Here is a 23020-nt window from a genome sequence, read left to right on the forward strand (position 1 = left end):
CACCACTCTCCTACAAGGTGAGTTCGCTTTTACAGGTTGGAAAACTGAGGACAGAATGTTGAAGTCACCTGTCCATGAACACACTACCAGGAAACATCAGAGTGGGGATTCGAACCCACAACCTGGCTTTGGAGCCAGGGGCCCTTAAATGTTCTATCCTGCTCCTAATTCCTAGGAGGTCTCCACTAGAGGTCATTTCGTCCAGTCCCCTGCATCTGCGTGTCTGCCCAGGCCATCCTCTGTTCACAGACCAGAATCAATCTCGTTTTTTTAAAAGCACCTGCTCCAAGGGTGGAGTTTCCCCTGGGGGCAATCAGACATTTATTTATTCATAGCCTTCTGGCCGGGGAGGAGAGGCCCTCCCACCCAGAACTCCCCGGGGACCAGCTGCCTCATTGCCTCTCTTCTTCCCACTGCAGTGTAATCAGAAGAGAGCCAGCCCTGCCCGGGGTCTCAGCTCCACAGACTCCAAGCTGGGTGGCCCTGGACAAGTGCCTCGGCTTCTCTGAGCATCAGCTCTCCGCCGTAAGCCAGAGTTAATGATGCACCTGTTTTGTGAGGTTGCTGAGGATCAAGCGCTCAAAGAGGATTAGAAATGCTGTTTTCAGGGGTCATTTCTATCCTCTGCCACTGACAATTGCAGTTTCTCTGAATGTCTAGAACCCCAGAACACAAGACAGGCAGGAGGCAGCCTTCCCTCCTCAATGGGAAACCAGCCTTTGGTGTTGCTTCTGCATCTGCCACTTGCCATCGATAATTGTCTTTCTCTTCCTTCGGGAGAGCAGGAGAGAGGGGATGGCACTGAGTGGTCTCTGTCATTAAAAAAAAATAATAATGAAGGATGAGATCCCGGAGAGGGGTTAGCGATCACAGCGCCTGGCGCCGACTGCGAAATGCCCAGAATGAAGGGGTGAACACTTCATTCTCGCCACCATCATCATGGAAATCCATCTGCTCCCAGATCAGAGCCTCATGCTTCGGGCCTTAGAGTTTAGCCTCCTCGTTACAGAGGGGGAAACTGAGGCGCAGAGCGGGGAAGGACTTGCTGAGGGTAACCTGGCAAATTGGTGGCAGAGCAAGAAGCAGCTCGCAGGCCCCTCGATCCACAGTGGAATCCCCATCACTTCTCCTTCGCTCCCTCCCCAGCTCAAGCCCTCCTCCGGGGAGCCCCGGGGTCCAGCGCCCTGGCACCCAGTCCGGCCCAGGCAGAGCCCCGCAGAGAAGTAGCAGTGCTTAGAGGAGTAGGCACAGAAGCCCGGCGCGTTCTCAGCCCTGGCTCTTTGTCTGCTGCTTTGTGATGGTAAGTGCTCCCCCTAAATCAGTTCTGTGACACTGTTATTGTTGCCCAGGGCGCAAAGAGTCTAAACTTTTCCCCTGAGGTCAAGAATGTGGCCGGTCCCCAAGCCGCCAGGAGCAGGGGCCTGGGTGGCTGGGGGTGGGGCTGGGGCCTCACCCCGAGCTGGGGCGAGATGTGGAGGGGAGGGGGTCAGCAGGAACAAAACGCTTTGAAATGCCTCCTCTCCATCACTGCCAACATTGTCCGCTGCCCGCGGGGGGCCTGGCACCGCCTCGCCGGGGCTCCGGCCCCCAGCCCTGGCCAGGCCCGGCCCGGCATCTGAAAATGGACAGAAGGTTATTGTCCCTCCTCGCGGTCCTTTGTCTGCCCCAGTTCCAGATGTCTAGGCTGGGACCAGGGAGCTGACCCATGGTGGGCAGGGGGAGAGGACAAAGGGAGCGAGCACGGGTCACTGCATCCTGAGGGGTCGTTCCCAGACCCTGAGATCCCACCCAGCCGTGGCCCAGTCACCTTCTGGGCCGTCTCAGCTCCGGGATTGTCCCCGTCCCCTTGTCCCTTCTCCCCCTCCCACCAGACCAGGTTCGGGCCACAGGAGCGAAGGCCACGGGGGTGCAGGAGTTAAGTGCGGGAGGCCCACAGCTCAACCCCAGTAATTGGGATCTTGGGCAAGTTGCGTCTCTCTGGCAGACCTGGGTTCAGAGCCTTCTTATGTGCCAGCTCCCTGCTGGGTGCGGGGGTGCACGGTGCTAGGTGGGCCACTCAGATCCTTCCAGATCCTTCCAGATCGTGTTAGTAGTCACAACAGTAAGGGGTGATATTTCCCACCCCTCTCCGTGTTGGGTGCTGGGCTAACCACCTCACCTGCATTATCACCGTCCTTTGCACAACAAAATCAAAGACTCAGAGTATTGTTCTTACATCCATTTTGCAGCTTTGGACAGTTGACACTGAGATGTAAAGTCACTTGCCCAAAGCCAGGCTGCCAGGAACAGCAAAGCCGGGATTCTAGCCCAGGCTGACCCGCAGCCACCCAGAGGAATGATCTGCTAATGAATACTTGGAAGGTATTGAGCACAGAGCCTGGCATGGCTCCGGGAGCCGGCGTTGACGCCACCCGTTAGTGACCCCATTTCACAGATGGCGCTACCTGTTAATGGTCCCATTTCACAGATGGCTCTACCAGATACTCAGACCACCAGGAAAAGAAAGTGGGGGTGGGGGTGGGGGCGGGCAAGGCGCTCAGGGAAACTTCAACAGCAACAGCGCCAGGGCTGGGGAGAGAGGGGAGGCAGCCCAGTTTCAAACTTCAATTCCGCTTGGGCGTGGGCAAGCAACTTAGACTTGCCATGCCTCAGTTTCCTCATCTGTAAACTGAAAACATTCCTGACTTCACAGGACTGTGGTGAGAATTAAATTAGATAGGGGCGCCTGGGTGGCTTAGCCGGTTAAGCGACCGACTTTCGCTTAGGTCATGATCTTGCGGTTCGTGGGTTCGAGCCCCGCATCGGGCTCTGTGCTGACTGCCAGCTCAGAGCCTGGAGCCTGTTTTAGAGTCTGTCTCCCTCTCTCTCTGACCCTCCCCTGCTCACGCTGTCTCTCTCTCTCTCTCTTAGAAATAAATAAAACATTAAACAAATTTTTTTTTAAGAAAATTAAGTTAGATAATGCATTTAAAGCACTTAACACAGGGCCTGGCACATAGCAGTTAACGATAGCTATTATTATTATTATTACTACTACTATTATTGTTGTGAATGGGGCTAACCTTTGTCCCTTTGAAACTTCCCCTTACCTGGGGTCACCTGAGGACAAGGCTCCGTTGAGGGGAGGGGATGTCAGGTTAGCAGCTGTTGAGGGGTGGGGAAAGCAACGCTTGGTCTTCTGGGGGGTCTCTGGAAGTCTGGCACAGGCTACTCCCACGGGGTGGGGGCTGGGGTCGCGGACGCAGAAAAGAGCTGGCTGGGCCCAGAGGAGTTAACAGCTCCCAGGCCCTGGCCCAGCGGGGCTGCCACGCTGCAGCCCCAGCCACAGCAATGATTTTCGCGGAGGAGCCAGGGCTCCTTCCTGATGGGCAAAACAGCTGGCTGCCCGGGGAAAACAGCTGGCCTAGCCCCAGCTTCCTGAGGACGGAGGCAGAGCCTCAGAGGAGGATAGCTCCCCATCTGGGGTCCTGGGAGAGGAGGGCATGGCCAAGAGGGAGAGGGTGGTTCTCCGGAGTGGGTGTGGGCGTTGGGTGGGACCCCTGGAGAGGAGAGGGTGTGGGCAGACTCCTGGAGCAGAGGCCAAGGTATGCTAGGTCTATGTAGAATGGGCAGAGTGACTCCAGCTGGGCAAGGGGGTCTCGGGCTCCCCTCAAAGAGGAAAGATGAGGGCCAGGGGAGCCGATGGGGGTCGAGCCTGCACTCAGCTCAGCCCTGGGTCTTCTTGGAATGGGGCTTGGAACCGGAGCCAGGAAGGAGCACAGGTGGGTCTCCTGGACTCCTATCTACCGAGCTGCACCCAGGACCAGAAGCAGGGCAGGGGCCCCTCCTCTGGCCAGGATGCTGGGCTCCCTTGGCCGCAAAGCAGGACAGGGGCCCAGAGAGCCCCCAACCCAGGAGACGTGAAGCTGGCAGCTGGTAAGAGCTCCATCCAAGCAGCCTCTCTGCTGTGGGCCCCTGTTCCCAGCTTGCTTGGCTGCCAGGCTATGAGGATGCCCAACTTTGGGGCTCTGTCTGGGATCTGGGGTTCCTCCTGGCTGCACCCACCCAATGGCAGGGAAGAAGCACCTGAGACCTCACATGAGGTTGGGCAGGGTAGGCAGAGGGTTAACGTGGGTATAACCAGAGTCCACTGGACCAGAGCCACCTGCCTGGGCTTCTGACCCCCAAGGCCACAGGCCAGACACCCCTAGTTTCTTTCTGACCAAGGGGGCTTCTCTAACCCACCTTCCTAACCTGCGGGAAGAGGGGGCTGGCCCCTGCCTTGGGTGTGCCAGCCCCTCTCCCAGATGAAGGCCATCCTGCAAGGCCTTTGCCAGCGGACAGGCCTTGAAGCAGAGGCTCCCAGCAGGGAAGAAGGCGCAGGGGAGGGGGACAATTCTTCCGAGGTCTCTAGCTCCCAAAGCCAGACCGAAGCCTAAGGCGCTGGCGCCACCACCCGGCTATGCCCGGAACCACAGTGTCTGAGGGATGGGCGTGAAGACTGAGAGTCCAGGTGGGGTCGGCGTAGCCCAGAGCCCAGTTAGGTGTCGGCCCCAGGGTGGTCTGAACCGATTCGGCCAGAAGGGCCCAAACCGTCCTTTTTCCCCAGGCATATAGTCTATACGGCCCCGGGAATGAGGCCATAGGCCACATAGAAGCGCAGCTTCAAAGTTGAGCCTGCATGGAGACTGCCTGGCAGTCTTGTGGGTTTAACCTCCGCTCGCACAGTTTCTGACTCAACAGGTGTGGGGAGGGGCCGGAATTTGCATTTCTAACAATTTCCAAGTGAGGCTGATGCCGGCTGGTCCAGGGACTATGCTCCGACAACCACTGCTTCAGCATTTCCGTGACTCTGGCCCACTATTACCTCTATGGAGTATGTCCTATTATTATATTTGGGGGCAAAAAAAATTAGTGGAGGTGGAAGTACAGGTGCATGATCAGCCCATCTCAGTCGGTGACCCATCATTTTGCTACTGAGAGCCCACCCTGGGTCCGGCCAGCCCTGCTCTAGGGCTGGGGATAAAATGGTAAAGGAGGTAGAAGGGTCCCTGCCTCAGAACTCACAGCCAGGAGGGCCTGGCATGTGGCCTTCCCACCTGGGAGTCTAAAAGGCAGCTCAAAATAAGGTCCAGACAGACCTCGAGTCACACTCCACCAGCTTCATCTCAGGTCTTCCCCGTTCAGTAACTAGCCTGCCAGCCAGTCTGGCTGCAACCCTCAGGTCACCCAGATCCCTCGCTCTGTCTCCCACATGTAATCCCACAAGGCTGGGGGCTCGGCCACCACACTGCGTCTGCACTCTGCCCACTGTCCTCTCTCCCTGAATGCCAGCTCCTGCTTCCATCCTTGCCCCCGTGGCCCACCCTCCACGTGGCAGCCAGAGGATCTTTGGTTACTTCTCTGCTTACCCTCTCCAGTGTCTTCCTTTTTTTTTTTTTTAATTTTTAATGTTTATTTATTTTTGAGAGAGAGCGTGCGTGTGAGCAGGGGAGTGTCAGAGAGAGAGAGGGAGACACAGAATCCGAAGCAGGCTCCAGGCTCTGAGCTGGCTGTCAGCACAGAGCCATACGCGGGGCTCGAACCCGCGAACCGTGAGATCATGACCTGAGCTGAAGTCGGATGCTTAACCGACTGAGCCATCCAGGCGCCCCATCCCTCTGGTTTTATTTTGTTCATAGCATTACTGTCCTTTGAAAATATCTATCAGTTTATTAGTTTGTTTCCTGTCTGTGCCCTCAACCAGGATGTGAGCACCCTAGAAGCAGAGATCGTCTTATGTGCCCCAAAACCTATACTTCTACCTGCACATAGTATGCGCTCCATAAGTACTTGCTGAATGAATGGGATTACTTAGGATGCCATGTCGGGGTAANTCCAAATTGGCTGGAGCAGGCGATTAGGGGAGAGGAGAGGTCAGAGGAGTTAGAGACGTGTCACACAGGCCATGCAGGGTCTCACTGCTCCGTGAGGGGTTTGAGCCCTATACTGTGGGCAATGCGCAGTCCCTGAAGCGTGTTAACCCCGGAAATTTAGAAAGAGTGGCTGAGGGCGGAATGGTTTCTAGGCAGACAGTGTAGGGGGGCAGGTCCCTGGGAGATGCTGTGGGCCAGGTGAGCAGGACAGGAGCCCAGCGCGNAAGTGCCGGGGACATTGAGGTGGTGGTCCTGCCAGGATGAGGTGATGGAGGAGGTTGAAAGAGGGACACCTCTGTCATCAGTGACACCCAGCTCTCCAGCTTGAGGGGACCAGGTGGCGGAGGAGGTACCATTCTCTAGATTGAGGAGGTCGCCGGAGGGGGAGCAGGTTGGGGGGAAAGGGTGGGGTTCTGTTGTGAGCGGATGGAATCTTGGGGCACCTGCCTGGCTCAGTAGGCAGAGCATGTGACTCTTGATCTCAGGGTTGTAAGGTTGAGCCCCACCCCTGGGTGTAGAGTTTAACTTAAAACACACACACACACACACACACACGGAATCTGGGTCCAAATGGGTAGTGGAGACACAGGTCAGTTTTCCAGAAAGACAGAGTGGCCCGCATGGTCAGCTGCTAAAGAGAACCCTCTTCTTGGTTGAGGAGATAATATCCTTTGTGGGGAGTGGCCGGCAGGACTCTGGTCTTGGCAGGAGCAGTTTGGCTGAACGGAGATGAGGAAGGAAGCCTTGGAGCAAAGCACAGATCCTAGTTCAAGAGGTTTAGAGGGAGAGAGAGAGGGAGAGAGAGAGAGAGAGAAGGCTGCAGCTGGGGGCCGGCAAACAGCTTGGAGTTTTCCTATTTTAAACTGGGGGAGATTCAAGTCAGAGGAAGCACCCGGAACAGAGGGGGGGCTGATGATTCCAGGAAGCACAAGGGCATTTGGAGCTTAGGGGCCGTTCCATCCTGCGGAGGGGGCATCCCTCCCGCGGTGCCAGGCAGCGAGAGCTGAGGCAGGCTTGGGGGCAGGGGACAGTTTGGAGGCTGGAAATGAGAGCTCCCAGGGGAGGGCTTCTCTTTTTCTCCAAAAAGTAGCCGGGAGAGCCTCGCTGGAGCAGAGGCTGTGAAGTGCCACTGAGGAGAGGGGACAGGGGCACAGGGGAAACGGACCGTTGGGCCTGGTCACAGTGCAGAGGGGAGTGGAGGTCCTGTCTGCAGTAGCCCCAACATGCCAAAAAGCAAGATGGTTGGAGGGGTTTTTCCCAGGCAGGGGTGAGGGGAAACCCACAGGCAAGCGAGGCTGTGACAGCTGGATCACTGGATGGACTGCGGAGAGAGGAAGGGGACAATGGGAGGGGTCAGTGCATTCAGAGGGGGAGGAGGAGGAGGAGTTGAGGCCAGAGAGGAATTTGGAAACCCCTGTGACCAATAGGATGGGCAGAGGCTCTGGGAGGGCTCCAGGATGGGAGAGGTGGGGCACGCTGCTTCCCTTTAGAAAGCGAACCCCCATTCTGGCGCTGGGAGTGCCTTCTGGCCAGAGGCTACCATGCGAGGGAAGGGACTCTTCCACGGGGCCTCAGACCTTTCATTACAGGGCCACTAGCCCCCTAGAAGATTTGACTGGGAGTCTGGTGGAAGCTTCGGATCGGGGCTGCAGACCCGGCCTCCTGGGTTCATGCCCCCACAGGCTGCCCCATCTTCAGGCAAGTCCATCCCTTGCTGGTCCCCCCCCTCCCCCAGCAGAGAGTGCGCAGGGGCTTAGCCCTCTTCCCTGACCCTGGGAGGAGGCCGAAGTGAGACCCAAAGGGGCCATAGGAAAGTAGGCCTTCACGGTGAGTGGGAGGTGAATGGAAGGGGAGCTTGGCTGCTTCTCCAGTCCTGTCTTTCAGCCCCGGCAGCTCTTCCGGGGGCCAGGCTCCATGCCGAGAGAAGCCTGGAGTGTGTTCAGTGCCTCAAGGAATCCTTGCAAACCCACCCAGAGGAGGTCCAGAGGCTCAGGGAAAGTGATACTGAGCTGGAACCCACCGCTGGTGCCTTTGGGCCCCTCCCTTTCCTGCCCTCTCCTAAGAGAAGCTGGAGCCCCCTTCCCATCTCAGCGGGGGCCTCAGGAACCCCCCCCCCCGACTCTGCCCCAGGGGAGGCTATATATACCTCCTGCTTTGTACCTGGCTGGGTCACGGTGCGGGCTCTGTGGTGCCCCCTAGGTCTACACTCAGCCTGAGAGTGGGCTTTGCTCTCTTCAAGGGCCGGAGCAGCGCCGGCGCTGGCGGCGGAGGCGAGGACGACGCCGCGTGCAAGACGCCGCGCTCAGGACGCAGCTGGATGGCGCGCCCGGGTCCCGGGGACCCCAGCCCCCCGCCCCGCCCCCCAAGCCGGAGTCGCCGCGCAGGTCTGAGAAGTTCCGCGTGGGCCCGCCAGAGGGCGTCCGGGGGTGGGGCGGAGGAGGGGCGGGAACCGGGGAGCCCGGCTGGGGCCCCTGCCGNGACTGGGTTTCCGAGGGTCGCATGGGTGGCCAGGGAATCCGGACTCAGGGGCGTCGGACGCTCAGTGGAGCCGGGATTCCGGGGGCTGAACGCTCCGGGCTTCGGAGTGGAGCGTTCTCGGGCACCGGGGCGGCTCGGATGCCGTCCCCCGGGACCCTCCCCTCTGCTCCCTTCCCCCCGCCGGCGCCCAGCCGGGAGGGCGCTGGGTCGCGCGTGGGGCGGGTCTCCGGGCCCTGGCCCTTCGCTGCCCCTGGCGGAGGAGAGGACACTTGAGAATCGGCGCGTAGCGGGTNGGGGCCGAGGCCGCCGGCTGCGGGAGTCGCGGAGCCTCCACTGCCCGCCGTGGTCCTCACCATCCTGGCCCGCAATGCCGAGCACTCACTGCCCCACTACCTGGGCGCGCTGGAGCGGCTGGACTACCCGCGGGCCAGACTGGCCCTCTGGTGAGAGAGACCGGCGGGCACTGGCACTCTCTGGGCGTGAACCCCCGGGTCCCACGGACAGCTTCCACCCAGATGGGCCCGTCTGCTCCGTCCAGACACCACCCAGACAGGCCCCTCCCCTGGCCGACAGGCCCTCCGCAGTCCTGAGCCCCGGGACGGAACCCCCTATCCCCTTGGCCCTGCGGACTGACCTCTAAGGACTTAGGGTGACCCCGGAACACTCACCCCGGCCCCTACTCCTCCAGTGGGGACCTCCTCTGGGTTTAAGTTGGGTTCTCTCGCCCTAGCTTCAGAGCCCAAACTCCAGCCCCCTGAGCCCTGTGATTGGCTTGACCTGGAGTGGAGCAGACAGGAACAGCTGGCCTTCCCTGGGTCCCCACGTGGCAGAGATCAGCGGGACCGGGGATCCTGGGGAGCAGGTGAGGGGGCTGGCAGTCTGGCTCCCCGCTGCTCTGCAGAGGGGTCAGACCTGATCCTTCCCTGGGCTGGCTCCAGCCTCTCCGTGGAGGGCGTGGGTCTTGCCATCCGAGGGCAGAGCCCCTTCTCTAGAATCTCTCCCCCAGGCGTCCCCACAGGGTACTGGGATCAGAGGCCACAGTCTGTGGAAGCCAGAACAGGGAGGAGTCGCCAGCTGAGGTTGGGGATAAACTGAGGGAAATGACAAACTGCCCCCCAGGACACACCAAAGTTGGGCTTGGGGTGGAGCCGTGGCCTGGGGAGGCCGCCCACAATTACCACAGTTTGGGAGTTAGTCAGTTCCCACCCCGCCAAGACATGACACGAAGCTAGTCCTCACTTCTGGGGAACTGGCTTAAAGGGGCAGGATCACCTAAAACCTGGGCTCGTGGCTTAGCCGTCGGTGCCCTCCTCTGTCTCCAGACTCTCTCCCGCAGAGGTTATGCTCCGTGGTGATGGAGCTCGGTCCCGTCAGCCCTTCTCAGGGGTGTTTGAGTAGCGCTTGGTCCTCGTTACAGCTTTCGGGCAGGGGAGACAGCAGCCCTTCTGTCCCGCCCTGAGAGGGGAAGGGACTGACCTGCGGTCTCCCGGCACGGAAGGAAGGTATCAGGGACTTGTGGCCGGTGTGTTCCTCAAAACTGAGGTACTTTGCCTTTCAAATGCATTTGTGTCCTGTTGTCGCAGCCTGTGAGCCAGGCAGGACAGCTTATAGTTGTTACAGACGGGGAAAGTGAAGCCCAGGGACGGATGGGACTTGCCTGAGGCCACACAGTGGGTCACAGGCCTGTGACTGGGACCTGGCTGCTTGCCTTACTCTAAAAAAATTTTTTTAATGTTTTATTTATTTCTGAGAGAGAGAGAGAGAGAGAGAGAGAGAGAGACAGTGTGAGCAGGGGAGGGTCAGAGAGAGAGGGAGACACAGAATCTGAAGCAGGCTCCAGGCTCCGAGCTGTCAGCACACAGCCTGACGCGGGGCTCGAACCCATGAACCGTGAGATCGTGACCTGAGCTGAAGTCGGAGGCTTATCCGACTGAGCCACCCAGGCGCCCCTTGCCTTGCTCTGTAGCACACCTCCTTCCCCCGTAGCACCCAAGAGTCTAGCCTCACAGGTGTCGGTGCTCCAGGGGTCAAGGTTGCCTCGGGGTTTGGCTCTTCTGTGGCTGTGCCCCCTCACCCTGCTTCTGTGTCCCCAGGTGTGCCACAGACCACAACACGGACAACACCACAGGGATGCTGCAGGAGTGGCTGGCCGCCGTGGGTGACGACTATGCGGCCGTGGTCTGGAGGCCTGAGGGGGAGCCCAGGTGGTGATCTGGGGGGAAAGGTGCTTGGGAAGATGGGCAATGGCTGTAACCTAGAGAGGAAAAGGGACGGCCCCAAGGACAGCCTCCAGGCCAGGGCTCTGTCCACTGCTCTGCAGAGAGGAGGGCCACATGCACCTGCCCCATGGGACCATCTCATCTCTTTACCCTCTCAGGTCCTACCCAGATGAAGAGGGTCCCAAGCACTGGACCAAAGAAAGGCACCAGTTTCTGATGGAGTTGAAACAGGAAGCCCTGACCTTTGCCAGGGACTGGGGGGCGGACTACATCCTGGTAAGAAAGCCTGGCCAGGATGGAGTTTCCCGCAGGCAGTGGTATCTGCCCCTGATAGAAATCTTGCTGTGACATGACAGCATGTAGGCCAGATCCTTTAGCTAGCAACCTGGCTCAGAACCCAGACCAGATACTGAGCTTGGATCCCCGTGTTTGAGTTCACACTAGCTACTAAGTCTGGATCCCTGAGACAGATTGCAGGGTATATACTGAGCCTAGATCCCTAGGCCAGAGCCCAGAGTATAAACCGAGCCTGGTTCCCTGGACTAGAACTCAGAGTAGGTCTTTGGTTCTATTCCCTAAGTCAGACCTAAAATAAAGTTCTCATTGGGGGTGTGGGGGGCTCAGTCGGTTAAGCTTCCAACTTCGGCTCAGGTCATGATCTCACTGCTCATGTGTTCTAGCCCCACATCAGGTTCTGTGCTGACAGCTCAGAGCCTGGAGCCTGCTTCGGATTCTATGTTTCCCTCTCTCTCTGTCCCCCCACCCCCACTCGTGCTCTTTCTCACTCAAAACTATAATTTTAAAAATTTATTAGGGGCACCTGGGTGGCTCAGTCAGTTGAGCGTCCGACTTCAGCTCAGGTCATGATCTCATGGTTCGTGGGTTCGAGCCCCACGTTGGGCTCTGTGCTGACAGCTAGCTAGGAGCCTGGATCCTGCTTCAGATTCTGTGTCTCCCTCTCTCTCTGACCCTCCCCTGCTCCCACACTCTCTCTCTCTCAGAAAAAAAAAATTAAAAATTAAAAATGTATTGATTTATTTTGGAGAGAGAGATAGTGTGAGTGGGTGAGGGGCAGATAGAGAGGGAGAGCAAGAATCCCAAGCAGGCTCCATGCCGCCAGCCCAGAGCCTGATGTGAGGCTTGAACCCATAAAACCGTGAGATCGTGACCTGAGCCAAAACAAAGAGTCCGATGCGTAACCGACTGGGCCACCCAGGAGCCCCCATCTCTCTCAAAAATATAAATAAACATTAAAAATTTTAAAATAAGGCTCTTAGATCAGCAACTCAGGTTTAATCTCTGGGCCCAATCCATGAGCCAGTGCTCCAGACTAGATCCTTGGTCCAGACACAGACCTACTGGTTTATAGGTTAGAACTTTCTAACGGAACCCACTGGACCCCAGGAGACACGCAGGGTCGTTGGCAATCTAGAGACTGCCCCTCTCAGTGAATCCCTGGGGGTACAGCCTAGACAAGGCTGGGACCTGAGACGGCCGCCCCCCCAAAGTTCGCAGATACAGACAACATTCTGACCAACAACCAGACGCTGAGACTTCTGATAGAGCAGGGGCTGCCCGTGGTGGCCCCAATGCTGGACTCGCAGACCTACTACTCCAATTTCTGGTGTGGGATCACCCCCCAGGTAAGGCTGGGGATGAAGGCCTTGGGGTCTGTGGGCCACGGCGGGGCCCCGTCACAGCTCAGAGCAACCCCTTTCCCCAGGGCTACTACCGCCGTACAGCCGACTACTTCCCCACCAAGAACCGCCAGCGCCGGGGCTGCTTCCGTGTCCCCATGGTCCATTCCACCTTCCTGGTGTCCTTGCGGGCCGAGGGGGCGGCCCAACTCGCCTTCTACCCCCCTCACCCCAACTATACCTGGCCCTTCGATGATATCATCGTCTTCGCCCATGCCTGCCAGGAAGCTGGTGAGGACCCGTTCTCCGTGAGCATTCCTGGAAGCCTCTAGGCCTTTGCACACGCTGTTCCCTCTGCTTTGCACACCCTCCTCCAGTCTCCAGTTCGTCCTGTTAAACTCTTGTTTGTCCAGGTCGTAGCCTTTCTTGAGCCTGTTGTCCCAGTAGGCTAGATGTCCTTCTTCTGGCTTCCCATCGTGCCACTTTCACGTATTCTTTCATTAGGCAGATGTTTGTGGAGCACCTACCATGTGCCAGGCACTGGGGAGACAGTGGTGAGTAAACTCAGGCAGTCTCTGCCCTCCTGGAACCTCCGGTCCAGTCGGCCCAAGGATCTCACAGACTAATGTTCAATCACAGCCATGACAGAAGGAATGTGTCCTGATTCTAGGTGCTCAGGAAGCTTCGACCAGAATCGATCTGGTCAGGGAAGGCTTCCTGGAAAGTATGAACTTTGAGGCTGAGATCTAAGGTATGGGAAAGCATCAACAAGAGCAAGAAAGAGCATTTCAGGCAATGGGACCAGCAAGTTCAAAGGCCCTGTGGTAGCAGGGAACGTAAGAAGGCAGGTGACAGGAGCCCAATAAGTGAGGGAGACACAGTACGGGTGGAGGCACGAAAGGTAGGCAGGGGCCAGCCTATATGGACCTGACCTGCAAGCCTCTGGTCTTTAACCTGAAAACATCGGGCAGCCATCAGAGGATCAAGTGATTGATTTCACACACTGAAAAGAACACTCTGGTGTTGGCGTTATTTTTAAGTTGGAAATTACTGGAGAGTGTTTGGGCGGAGCTGGGCTAAATCCAGTCCCGAGGAAGAGTCAGAAAGGAGGGTGAGACAGAGACACCAGTGTTGGAAAGAGAATCTTGAGAAGAGACTAATTCAGGGAGAATGAGAAGTGGCCATCTAATCCAGAAATGCCGCGTGTGAGCAAGGGGTGTGCAAAGAGTTTCCAGAGGGGAAAGTGTGGTAGCTGGCTTTTTCGTGCAAGAGGTGTTGGCGGAGTCTGCTGCAGACAGGCCAGCCAAGAGATCTTACCGAGTGCAAAAGGTGAGCGAAAGAAAAACAGAGCCGTGGAGAATCGATGGGAAGAAGCCGAAGTGTTCAGTTTTCAAGGCCACCACTGCTTCGAGGGGCAACCGCTTGAAAGAATTTTGTGAATCGGGTTTCGTCGGTATCATCCAGGCACCCAGCTACTGAGTCCCTGCTCTGGACCAGGCTCGGTGCTCCCTGCTGGGCACGGGATTGCTTCTCCCTCCCCGTGATGCTCACCACCAGCGCCCAGCACCCGGCCGGTGCCCTAGACACATCTGTGGAATGAACAAACCATCTCAGCAGAAAGGCCCCTTAGCTACTGTTTGAGTAAAGCCCTTTCTCCCTCCAGCCCCATGGTTGGGACACTGAGTCCCCGAGGGGACACGTGCTTTGGGGTCTGAGGGCCCTGCCCCCCCCCCACTCCAGCACCCACTCGGCCTCTCTCCACAGGAGTCGCGGTCCATGTGTGCAACGAGCACCGTTACGGGTACATGAACGTGCCCGTGAAATCCCACCAGGGGCTGGAGGATGAGAGAGTCAACTTCATCCACCTGATCTCGGAGGCGCTAGGTGAGGGCCGGGAGGCGGGGCCCTAGCCTGCTGCCGCTGCTCGCCACCGCCCCCTGCGCCCCTTCTCCCAGGCCCTGAGCCCGGCCGGGCAGTGGGCTCGGGGTCGCAGCCTTACCTCTAACTCATTCCTTGTCTCTGGGCAAGTCCTTTCCCCCGCTGGGCCTCAGCGTCCCCATCTCTACAATGTGATCTCCGAGGGCTCTTTTTGCTGGGTGTTCTGCCGAGGGGGCGAAAATGAGGTGGGGGCGGGGCTGAGACTCCAGGGTCCCCGCTGGCTCTTCACGACTGGGGGTGCTTTCCTCTGCAGTGGACGGGCCCCCTATGTGGGCCTCCGCTCACGTGTCCCGGCCACCAAAGAGACCCAGCAAGATGGGGTTTGATGAGGTAGGTTCCCTCAGCCCACAGGATTGGGGTGAGGAGGCGGGTGGGCCTGCCCCTCCCTCTGCACCCATGCCCGACCCTGCACCCACCTTCCCTGCCTCCTCCAGGTGTTTGTCATCAGCCTGGCCCGCCGGCCCGACCGCCGTGAACGCATGCTCAGCTCGCTCTGGGAGATGGAAATATCTGGGCGGGTGGTGGATGCTGTGGACGGCCGGTGAGGCTCCCTGGGGTGGGGCCCTGGGCGGCGGAGGGCGGGGGTGGTCCTTCGGAGCTCCCTAGGAATGGGAAGAGCAGACAAATGGATGGAGGGAGTTTGCTGTTCCAGGAGGTACTCAAACAGGGCCTGAGTAATTGCGTCTTGGAGAATCCAAATAGGACAGGATGACTTCCTTCAGCCTACGGAGGCAGGAGAGTGAGTGGTTAAGGCCCAGAATCTGGAGCCCCCGGGCTTGCGCTCCAGCTCTGCCGCGTGCCAGCTGGGCGATCTCTGGCACATGACCGCCACCCCTCAGCCCTGCCGTGTGAATGGCAGACAATTGTGTCTCCCTCTTAGGATTTACAAGGGCTCAGCGAGGATTTAGCGCAGGGCCTGACACATAGTAAGTACTCCAGATATTATCATCAGGCTTATTTTTTTTCCAAGGGTCCCTGATGGGTGGGGGTGGGAGCGGGCCCGTCATGTTGCCCTGGGAAACCAGAGGTCACGTGGCTGCACTCGCCCACTGCTGTTTGCCACTCATGCCCCCCGCCCTTCAGACGCTGGGATGTCCCATCTTTTCCCTGGGCTTCTGCCCAAGAGGCCGATACTGTGTTCCCCCCATTGATTCTGGGGAACATCCGCTGATAGCTTCAGGCCCCATGAAGCGGTCACAAGGCTGACACCTCCTTCAAACTAAACTCCAGTGTGACTGCCCCCCACAGGCACAGGCCAGCGCCCCTGGATGGGTCCCTGGCAGGCACCCCTCACCCCGTGACCCTCATTTCCCTCAGGACACTCAACGGCAGTATCATGAGGAGCCTCGGCGTGGACCTGCTCCCCGGCTACCAGGACCCCTACTCGGGCCGCACGCTGACCAAGGGCGAGGTGGGCTGCTTCCTCAGCCACTACTCCATCTGGGAGGAGGTGAGGAACCCCCTTTGGCCCACACCCCCACAGGCAGAGCGGGGCCACCCTATTCACTGCTCTGTGCTCAGCCTTCAAGGGACCGATGGGTGAATGAATATATTAAAAAAGACCTGGCCAGCAACTNCGACTGAGCCACCCAGGAGCCCCATGTTTTTATATATTTTTTAACGTGTGAGTGGGGAGGGGCAGAGAGAGACACACAGAATCTGAAGCAGACTCCAGGCTCTGGGCTGTCAGCACGGAGCCCGATGTGGGGCTCGAACTCACGAACTGTGAGATCATGACCTGAGCCGAAGTCAGACGCTTAACTGACAGAGCCACCCAGGCACCCCAAGACCTGGCCTGTAGCTTTAAACTGTGTTCATCCCTGTGCCTTATTCATTCTGTAGCCTCTGTTGAGCACGTACTCTGTGCTAGGAGATCTTCTGCTCTGAGAATATAGACACAAACCAATAAAAGGCCCTTCTGGTTCTCTCGGGGCTCCGGGACCAGAGGAGGGCACAGAAACCAAGCTTGCCATGGAGGGTAGATGTACAGGCTTGTCCCAGAGTGTGGACTGGCCTGGATTCCTGGCCTGGTGGGTCAAGTGGCATTGAAGGGCAGTGAGAAGAGCGTTCTGGGCAGAAGTAAACAGTAGAGCAAAGGCCCTGAGGCAGGAAGAACTGTATGTTCAGGAGTGGGAAGAAGAAAGGCCTGGGACTTGGCCAGGAGGCCTCGGCTTAGGGCTGCGGGTATGGGTGCGGGTGAGAGGTCGCTGCCTGGTCCCTGAGGAGGGACGAGGGGCCTGGCCCAGCAAGGGGCAGGCGCGCCCTCCAGGCACCACCCAGGCTGGCTTCTTGTTTTTATTTTCTACCGCAGCCAAAATATATGCATGTGAGCTCATAGTTCTCTTTGTCTCCTACTATCTCTGAACAGACTGAAGGATGAATTCCATTTCACCGTTTACTGTGCCGATTTCATGTTTTTTTCATGTTTCCAGAAAGAAAAAGTACTTTTTCTTAGGGATCGTGGGGTCTAGGGTCTTCCTTTGGGGAAGTTCAGAAGGCCCAGTGAGGAGCTGAGCCTGGAGTCCGATAGATGCAGGTTCAGGTCCCGGTTCTGCTGTGGGCTGTGTGCTCGGACAAGTGCTCATACCTTCCCGTGTCTCCGTCTCCTTATTACAGTACAGGGACATCGTGCGTCCTGCCTCTTGAGGGTCCCCGGATGAGCAGTAGTTCGTGGCCCCCGGGCTATGGCAGCGCTCTGTGAATACAGCAGAGGTTACCATGGCCATCACGATTCTACTTGGCGAGCTAGACCTGGGGGGAGGGGGCCTGGAGGGCCTTGAATGCCAGAGCCAGATGTTGGGATTTCAGTCCTCAGGCGGTGGGAGCCCCAGCGGGCTTTGGAGCAGCTGAGTGACCTGGCCAGGGCTGAGCCTTTGGCATATAACCGAGGCCAGGAAGAGTCTGTCATAGGCAGGGAAGGGGACAGCCTGAATCTAAAGAGCCATCCCCTGTGTTGTGTCCCCTTCCCCCGCACCACAGGTGGTTGCCAGGGGCCTGGCCCAGGTCCTAGTGTTTGAGGACGATGTGCGCTTTGAGAGCAACTTCAGGGGGCGACTGGAGCGGCTGATGGAGGAGGTGGAGGCAGAGGAACTGCCGTGGGACCTGATGTAGGCAGCCTGCGCCTCCAGGGGCCGGGAAGAGGGGCGGCCTCGGGGGCTCTGCGAGAGCCTGGCCTGTGGGGTGCGATTGGGGAAGGGGTCCTCTGACACCCTAGGACCCACAGTGACTCCCGGGGCCCTCGATGTCACCCATAGCTACCTGGGCCGGAAGCAGGTGAACCCGGAGGAAGAGGCAGCCGTGGAGGGGGTGCCGCACCTGGTGGTGGCCGGCTACTCCTACTGGACGCTGGCGTATGTCTTGAGCCTGGCGGGTGCTCGCAAGCTGCTGGCCTCCCAGCCCCTGCGCCGAATGCTGCCCGTGGACGAGTTCCTACCCATCATGTTTGACCAGCACCCCAAGTGAGTCCGGGGGGGGGCAGGCAGGGCAGGGTCCTCTCCTCCCGGAAGCCCCCGTCTGCAAGTCTTAAGTCCCCTTGCTGGGCAGCTGGGGAGACGGGGGCTGGTGAGGCTGAGTCACTTCTTCGAGGCCACCATGGAGTAGCCCAGCCTCGCTCTGGAGTCAGACCAACTTAGGTGTAAACTCTGTGCTGCCCATGTGGTTTATAGTCAAGCCACTTCCCTGCGCCGAGCCTCGGTTTCCCCCGTCTGGGAAATGGAGATGATAGAAACCCTGCTTCTCTGAGTTGGTCGTGAGGTCTTGAGGGGGGAGGGCAGTGAGGTGCTTCGCGCAGGTGAGGTGCCCCGCGCCAGGCCTCCTGAGCCTTCCCCTCGCCCCACAGTGAGCAGTACAAGGCGCACTTCTGGCCGCGGGACCTGCGCGCCTTCTCTGCGCGGCCGCTGCTCGCTGCCCCCACCCACTACGCAGGGGACGCGGGGTGGCTCAGCGACACGGAGACATCCTCGCCCTGGGACGACGACAGCGGCCGCATCGTCAGCTGGAGTGGCTCTCACAAGACCCTGCGTGGCCCCCGCGTGGACCTGGCCGGCAGCAGCGGGCACAGCCTCCACCCCCGCCCCCGGGATGAGCTCTAGGTGAGGGCGGGGCTGGGAAGCGCCTCCTGCGGGCGGGGGCGGGGCGCGCGCCTCCGAGTTCTCTCCCCTCCTGGGCTGAGTGTGTCTGGGTCTCTGTTTTCCCCTTCTCAGCCTGCCTCCCCCCTCCCTCACAAGGGCTCTGCCCCCGCCTCTGTGTGTCTGTGGCTCCCTGCTTTTCTCTGTCCACCTCCAGCTTTCTCTCTCTTGGCCTATCTGTCTCTCAGACCTCCTCTGTGTCTTTTCCTGCCTCTGCCTCTAGATATGCCACTCCAGTTCCCTCTCTTTCTCTCTCCTCGCCTCTTCTGTCCCACCAGGTCCAGGCCATGACTCCGGAGGAGCTCAGGAGGAGGCCGACCTGGAGATCGCTGGCAGGGGCCGCCACCAGGACCCACAGACCCCACAGAGACCCGACTGTCACCTGAGGCGTGGCCGCTCTGCCCTCTGGCCCCACCTTACATGGAGAGAAACCACTCAGATGGGACCCCCTTCCCTGAAGGTCACATGGCCAAAGGGCAGGGCTCCCAGGCCCTGTCACCCTCCTGACTCAGGGCCCTGGGGGGAGGGAAGGAGGGGGGCTCATCAGCCTTCAGTTCCAAGCTGGGCAGACACCAGGAGCCCTGCCCTCCCTGCAGACCCGCTGCTGGGGCCCCTCTGCCATCTTCTACCTCCACCTCAGCCCCTTCCCCGCTCGACACCTGGGTCTCACCTGCCTGGGCCCGCCCTCTCCCCTAGCCAGTGGGAAGTACATAGTAGCTTCCCTTAGCACATAGTAGGTTCTCAATAAAAGCCAGCTGATATTTGCACTTTATATGTTTATCTCCTGGATGAGCCTCTTTGTGTGTCACAGAGGTCTGGGAGGAAAGGGTTCCCAGTTTGTGGATAAGCAGTTGGAGAAACAGAGAGGGGAGGGCAGCCTGGAGGAGGCGTCAGGCTGACCGGGCATGGCCATCTCCTTGCTAGGTGATCTTGCGTGGATACCATCCCTCTCTGGGTCTCAGTCGCCTGGTGGTGAAATGGACATGGAAGAGAAGGGTCATGGCTGGGTGGGTACAGAATGGCCTGGCCCGGCCCACAGTGAATGCTCACCCACTGGGACCATCATGGGCATCACCAGCCTCACCCTGATGGTCAGGGGGCACCCAGACCTGGTCCCCTTGAATCTTCACTTGTGCAACCCCGACCGGCCCACCTAGAGGTGGAGATCCGGGACTCCCCTCTGGCCCTAACCAGTGTGGCCGCCAGAGGGCGAAAGTAAGCAAGAACATGGACCCTGTGGGCCAGGGTCGCCCTCTGCTGGTGTGGGGCCAGCAATGGGGAAAGGAGCCTGGGGCACTTGGAATCACCCCCTTGTGCTGCTGGGCTGCCCACAGCAGCTCCGCCTCTTCTGCCCTTCTGCTTGGGGACCGCTGGCCTTCCTCCCTCTCCACCCGCCCTCCATAGGGTCAGCCTTCTGGACCCAGCAACTGTCCCCAGCAACTGTCCCCAGCTGGAGGGGGTCGAGGAGTGGCTCCTTGCCTTGGCCATGGCTGCCTTGGCCTCCACCAGTACAAGACTGTGGCACTGGCATGCCTAGGCCTCCTTCTTCAGGGGAGCCTCTCTCCCCTGGCAGCTCCTTGACTTGGTTGTGGAAGCAGCAGGGTCCTGGCAGAGTCGGACAGGCACCCCCTGAGCCCAGGCTATTCCTTGGTCCTCCCCTGGGGATGAGGTCCAGCTGGCCTGGCTCTGGTCCCAGGACCTGGCATGTCTGTGAGAAGGACTTTGGATTAAAGCTATAGGATTGGTGCTTTGTTTGTTCCAAGAGTGAAAGGCATTGATTTCAGATGGCTATGACCTTGAGCAAGTCACTTTTCCCCTCCAGGCTTCAGGTGTCCCCTTCGCTCATTAAAACAATTATTTGTAGAGCCCCTCTTATGGGCCAGGTTTAGGCATTAGGGGTACAGCAGTGAATAAAAGTAACCAAAAAATCTCGGACCTGGTGCAGCTGACATTCTAGGAGGGAGGTAGACAAAACTAAACGAGTAAATATTAGAGAGTGGCAGGTGCTATAGAGCAAAACGAGAAAGGAGACATCAAGTATGGTCTGAGAACACACACACACACACACACCCTTGCCCCTCCCTCAAGTATGGTCTGAGAACACACACACACACACACACACACACACACACACACACCCTTGCCCCTCCCTCGCTGGTTACCTGGGAAGCTTGTTAAGATGCAGATTACTGACTCCTCCCCCTCCCTGTTCCCCCCACCGGGTTCCGTCTGATTCTGTCGGCTGTGGGTGAGGCTTGACTTTCTGAACAAAACCATCCCAGGTGATTCTGAGCAGCTGACAGCTCTGGGAACTCCCGCTAAATTGACACACAGTAAAATTGATGCTGATGAGGGGCGCCTTCAGTCGGTTAAGCGTCTGACTTCAGCTCCGGTCATGATCTCAAGGGCTTGTGGGCTTAAGCCCTGCGTTGGACTCCCCACTGGCAGCGCTTAGCCTTCTTGGGATTTTCTCCGTCTCTCTCCCCCTCCTGTCCCCTCTCTCAAAAATAAACAAATAGGGGCACCTGGGTGGCTCAGTTGGTTAAGTGTCCAACTTTGGCTCAGGTCATGATCTCATGGTTCGTGGGTTCGAGCCCCGCGTCGGGCTCTGTGCTGACAGCTAGCTCAGAGCCTGGAGCCGGCTTCAGATTCTGTGTCTCCCTCTCTCTCTGCCCCTCCCCCACTCATACTCTGTCTCTGTCTCTCAAAAATGAATGAATGTTAAAAAACATTTTTTAATAAATAAATAAACTTTAAAAAAGTTGACTTTGATGATCTTTGACAAATGTAAGCAGTCCTGTCACCACCATGACAATGGAGATGTGGAATATATACATCTCCCCACTAATTCCCCCGTCTGGTCAGTACCCTCCTCCCTACTCCAGCCCCTGGAAACCACGGGTTTGATTCCTATCTCTATGTTTGTGCCTTTTCATCGTTTGGGTGGAATCATACATTATGTGGCCTCGTGTGTCTGCTTTTAACCAGTATAAACATTTTATTTGGAAGTTTCATATGAAACTGAGCTTTAATGCCTTCGCTAATAAGTTACATTATGGTCTTTCTTTCTTTCTGTCTTCCAACGTCTATTTATTTTTGAGAGAGAGGGTGCAAGCTGGGCAGGAGCAGGGAGCGAGCAGAGGATCCAAAGCAGGCTCCTCACTGTCAGCGCAGAGCCCAACTTGGGGCTTGAACCCACGAACCAAGAGACCATGACCTGAGTGGAAGTCAGACGCTTAACCGGCTGAGCCACCCAGGGGCTCCTACATAATGGTTCCTAATTCCAACATATTATGAAGCATGTGTTATGAAATTCTCATCAAGGCTTCCAAATACCTCCCAATACCCTTTGCGTTACTCAGATGCTGTATGAATATTTTGGTTTTCTCTGTGCGCCCCACTGTGAAATGTTGGGAAGCTTTGCCCTGAGGCATACCTGCTGCTTGGAGGAGGCAGGAGAGAGGGAGAAAGCAGGAATGAGGGCCAGGGGGCAGGAACCGGTTCTGCTCCCTCCTGGTGGACTGCTTCTAAACTGCTCTGCCCCACCCCCCAAGGTTGGTACAACTGTTTGCAAACCAAGAGACAAGAGGCTTTCCTGTGAGTAAATGGCAGTTAGCCTTGGAGCATTGGCTGTTTGCCAACTGTTTTGCCTGTTCAAGATTAATCTCTCCTTTCTGGTTTCTCAGCTGAATTGTAGGTGTTGGGGAAGAGCCCTCCCTGATGGTGGCAGTCTCTGCAAACCTCAGTGTGCTCCCGCTGGCCATGGCATGGGCCCCTGCGGTGGGGGGTGGGGGTGGGGTGGGGTGNTGCCCTTTCTAGCCCTATGACTTTGGACAAATGTAATGAGCTTTCTCTGGCCTCAGTTTTCAGCTCTGTAAAATGGGGTGAACACTGGTGTCGAGCTAACCGGATGTCGTGAGGCTTGATTAGCTCATGCAGGTGAGGGCCCTCCCTCCCTGGCACAGAGGGAATGGTGCGCTGATGGTTGCTGGCTTCACGGTAACCGTCCAGGCGGGATGGGCTTAGGAGGTCTGCCTGAGTCAGAAGAGAGTCAGAGCGGGGGAGGGGGGGTGTCTCTGGAAACAGATCATCTAACTTCCAGTTTCACCTTTGCCACTTGAGCCAGGTCCCTCTCCTCACTTTAAAAGCCTTCAGTTTCCTCCTCTGTAAAATGAAGAGGCATGACTAGATTTGCCCTCCAAGCTTGATGGTCTGAAAAGTGGTTCTCAAACTTTAAAGTAAACCTGAGTCACCCGCAGAACTTGTTAAAACACAGGTTGCTGAGCCGCATCCCGAGAGTTTCTGATTCCCTATGTCCAGGGTGGGGTCCAAGATTTGCGTCTCTACCAAGTTCCGTGGTGGTGTTGACGCTGTTGGCGTGGGGACCACACTTTGAGAACCACTCGTTTAGGCAGCTGCAGAATCAATACGCTCAGTGAGGCCAGAGGCCCTCCAACCTCCCAGGGGCGGGGCCAGTGAGGTCCAGGCCGAAGGGTCTAAGAGGAGTCAAGCCTTGATAAGGCCTAGGAGAATTTTCTCTTCTGGCTCCACCCATAACTTGAAAGGAAAATCCAAACCCACTGGGGAGCACAGATTCCTTCTCCCCAGGGCAGGACTGTGGCAGTTGCATCAGGGCCCTGGAGGAGACTCTCCTGGATGGAAAGAACTGATAATTAGGCCCTTGGGAGAATGGAGAGACAGGAGCCCCAGCCAGGGGTGGCGGGGCG

The 23020-nt window shown here is 57.9% G+C and overlaps 1 protein-coding gene and 1 non-coding gene across 4 annotated transcripts; both read left to right on the top strand.

Moving 5' to 3' along the window:
- Positions 1-595: 595 nt before the first annotated feature.
- LOC144235084 (small nucleolar RNA U3) lies at positions 596-810 on the top strand. The gene has a single exon (XR_013336138.1). It is a non-coding gene; the product is annotated as a small nucleolar RNA U3 (small nucleolar RNA).
- Positions 811-8671: 7861 nt separating this feature from the next.
- On the top strand, positions 8672-19073 carry CERCAM (cerebral endothelial cell adhesion molecule). Of its 3 annotated transcripts, none has more exons than XM_077768322.1 (14): positions 8750-8815; positions 9103-9234; positions 10466-10576; positions 10750-10867; positions 12100-12234; positions 12315-12519; positions 13993-14112; positions 14420-14496; positions 14601-14707; positions 15484-15616; positions 17146-17273; positions 17421-17624; positions 18005-18257; positions 18572-19073. In XM_077768322.1, exons 3-13 carry the CDS (start codon positions 10503-10505, stop codon positions 18255-18257), a joined length of 1554 nt encoding a protein of 517 aa, XP_077624448.1. In that variant the 5' UTR covers positions 8750-8815; positions 9103-9234; positions 10466-10502; the 3' UTR covers positions 18572-19073. The 3 variants fall into 3 exon arrangements, with proteins under 3 accessions (XP_077624450.1, XP_077624448.1, XP_077624449.1); XM_077768323.1 differs by having other exon boundaries at positions 8799-8815; positions 9203-9234; XM_077768324.1 differs by lacking the exon at positions 9103-9234 and having other exon boundaries at positions 8672-8815.
- The last annotated feature ends 3947 nt before the right edge of the window (positions 19074-23020 follow it).

The sequence above is a fragment of the Crocuta crocuta genome, unplaced genomic scaffold, assembly GCF_008692635.1.
Source record: "Crocuta crocuta isolate KB4526 unplaced genomic scaffold, BGI_CrCroc_1.0 scaffold35, whole genome shotgun sequence".
NCBI classification, from domain to species: domain Eukaryota; kingdom Metazoa; phylum Chordata; class Mammalia; order Carnivora; family Hyaenidae; genus Crocuta; species Crocuta crocuta.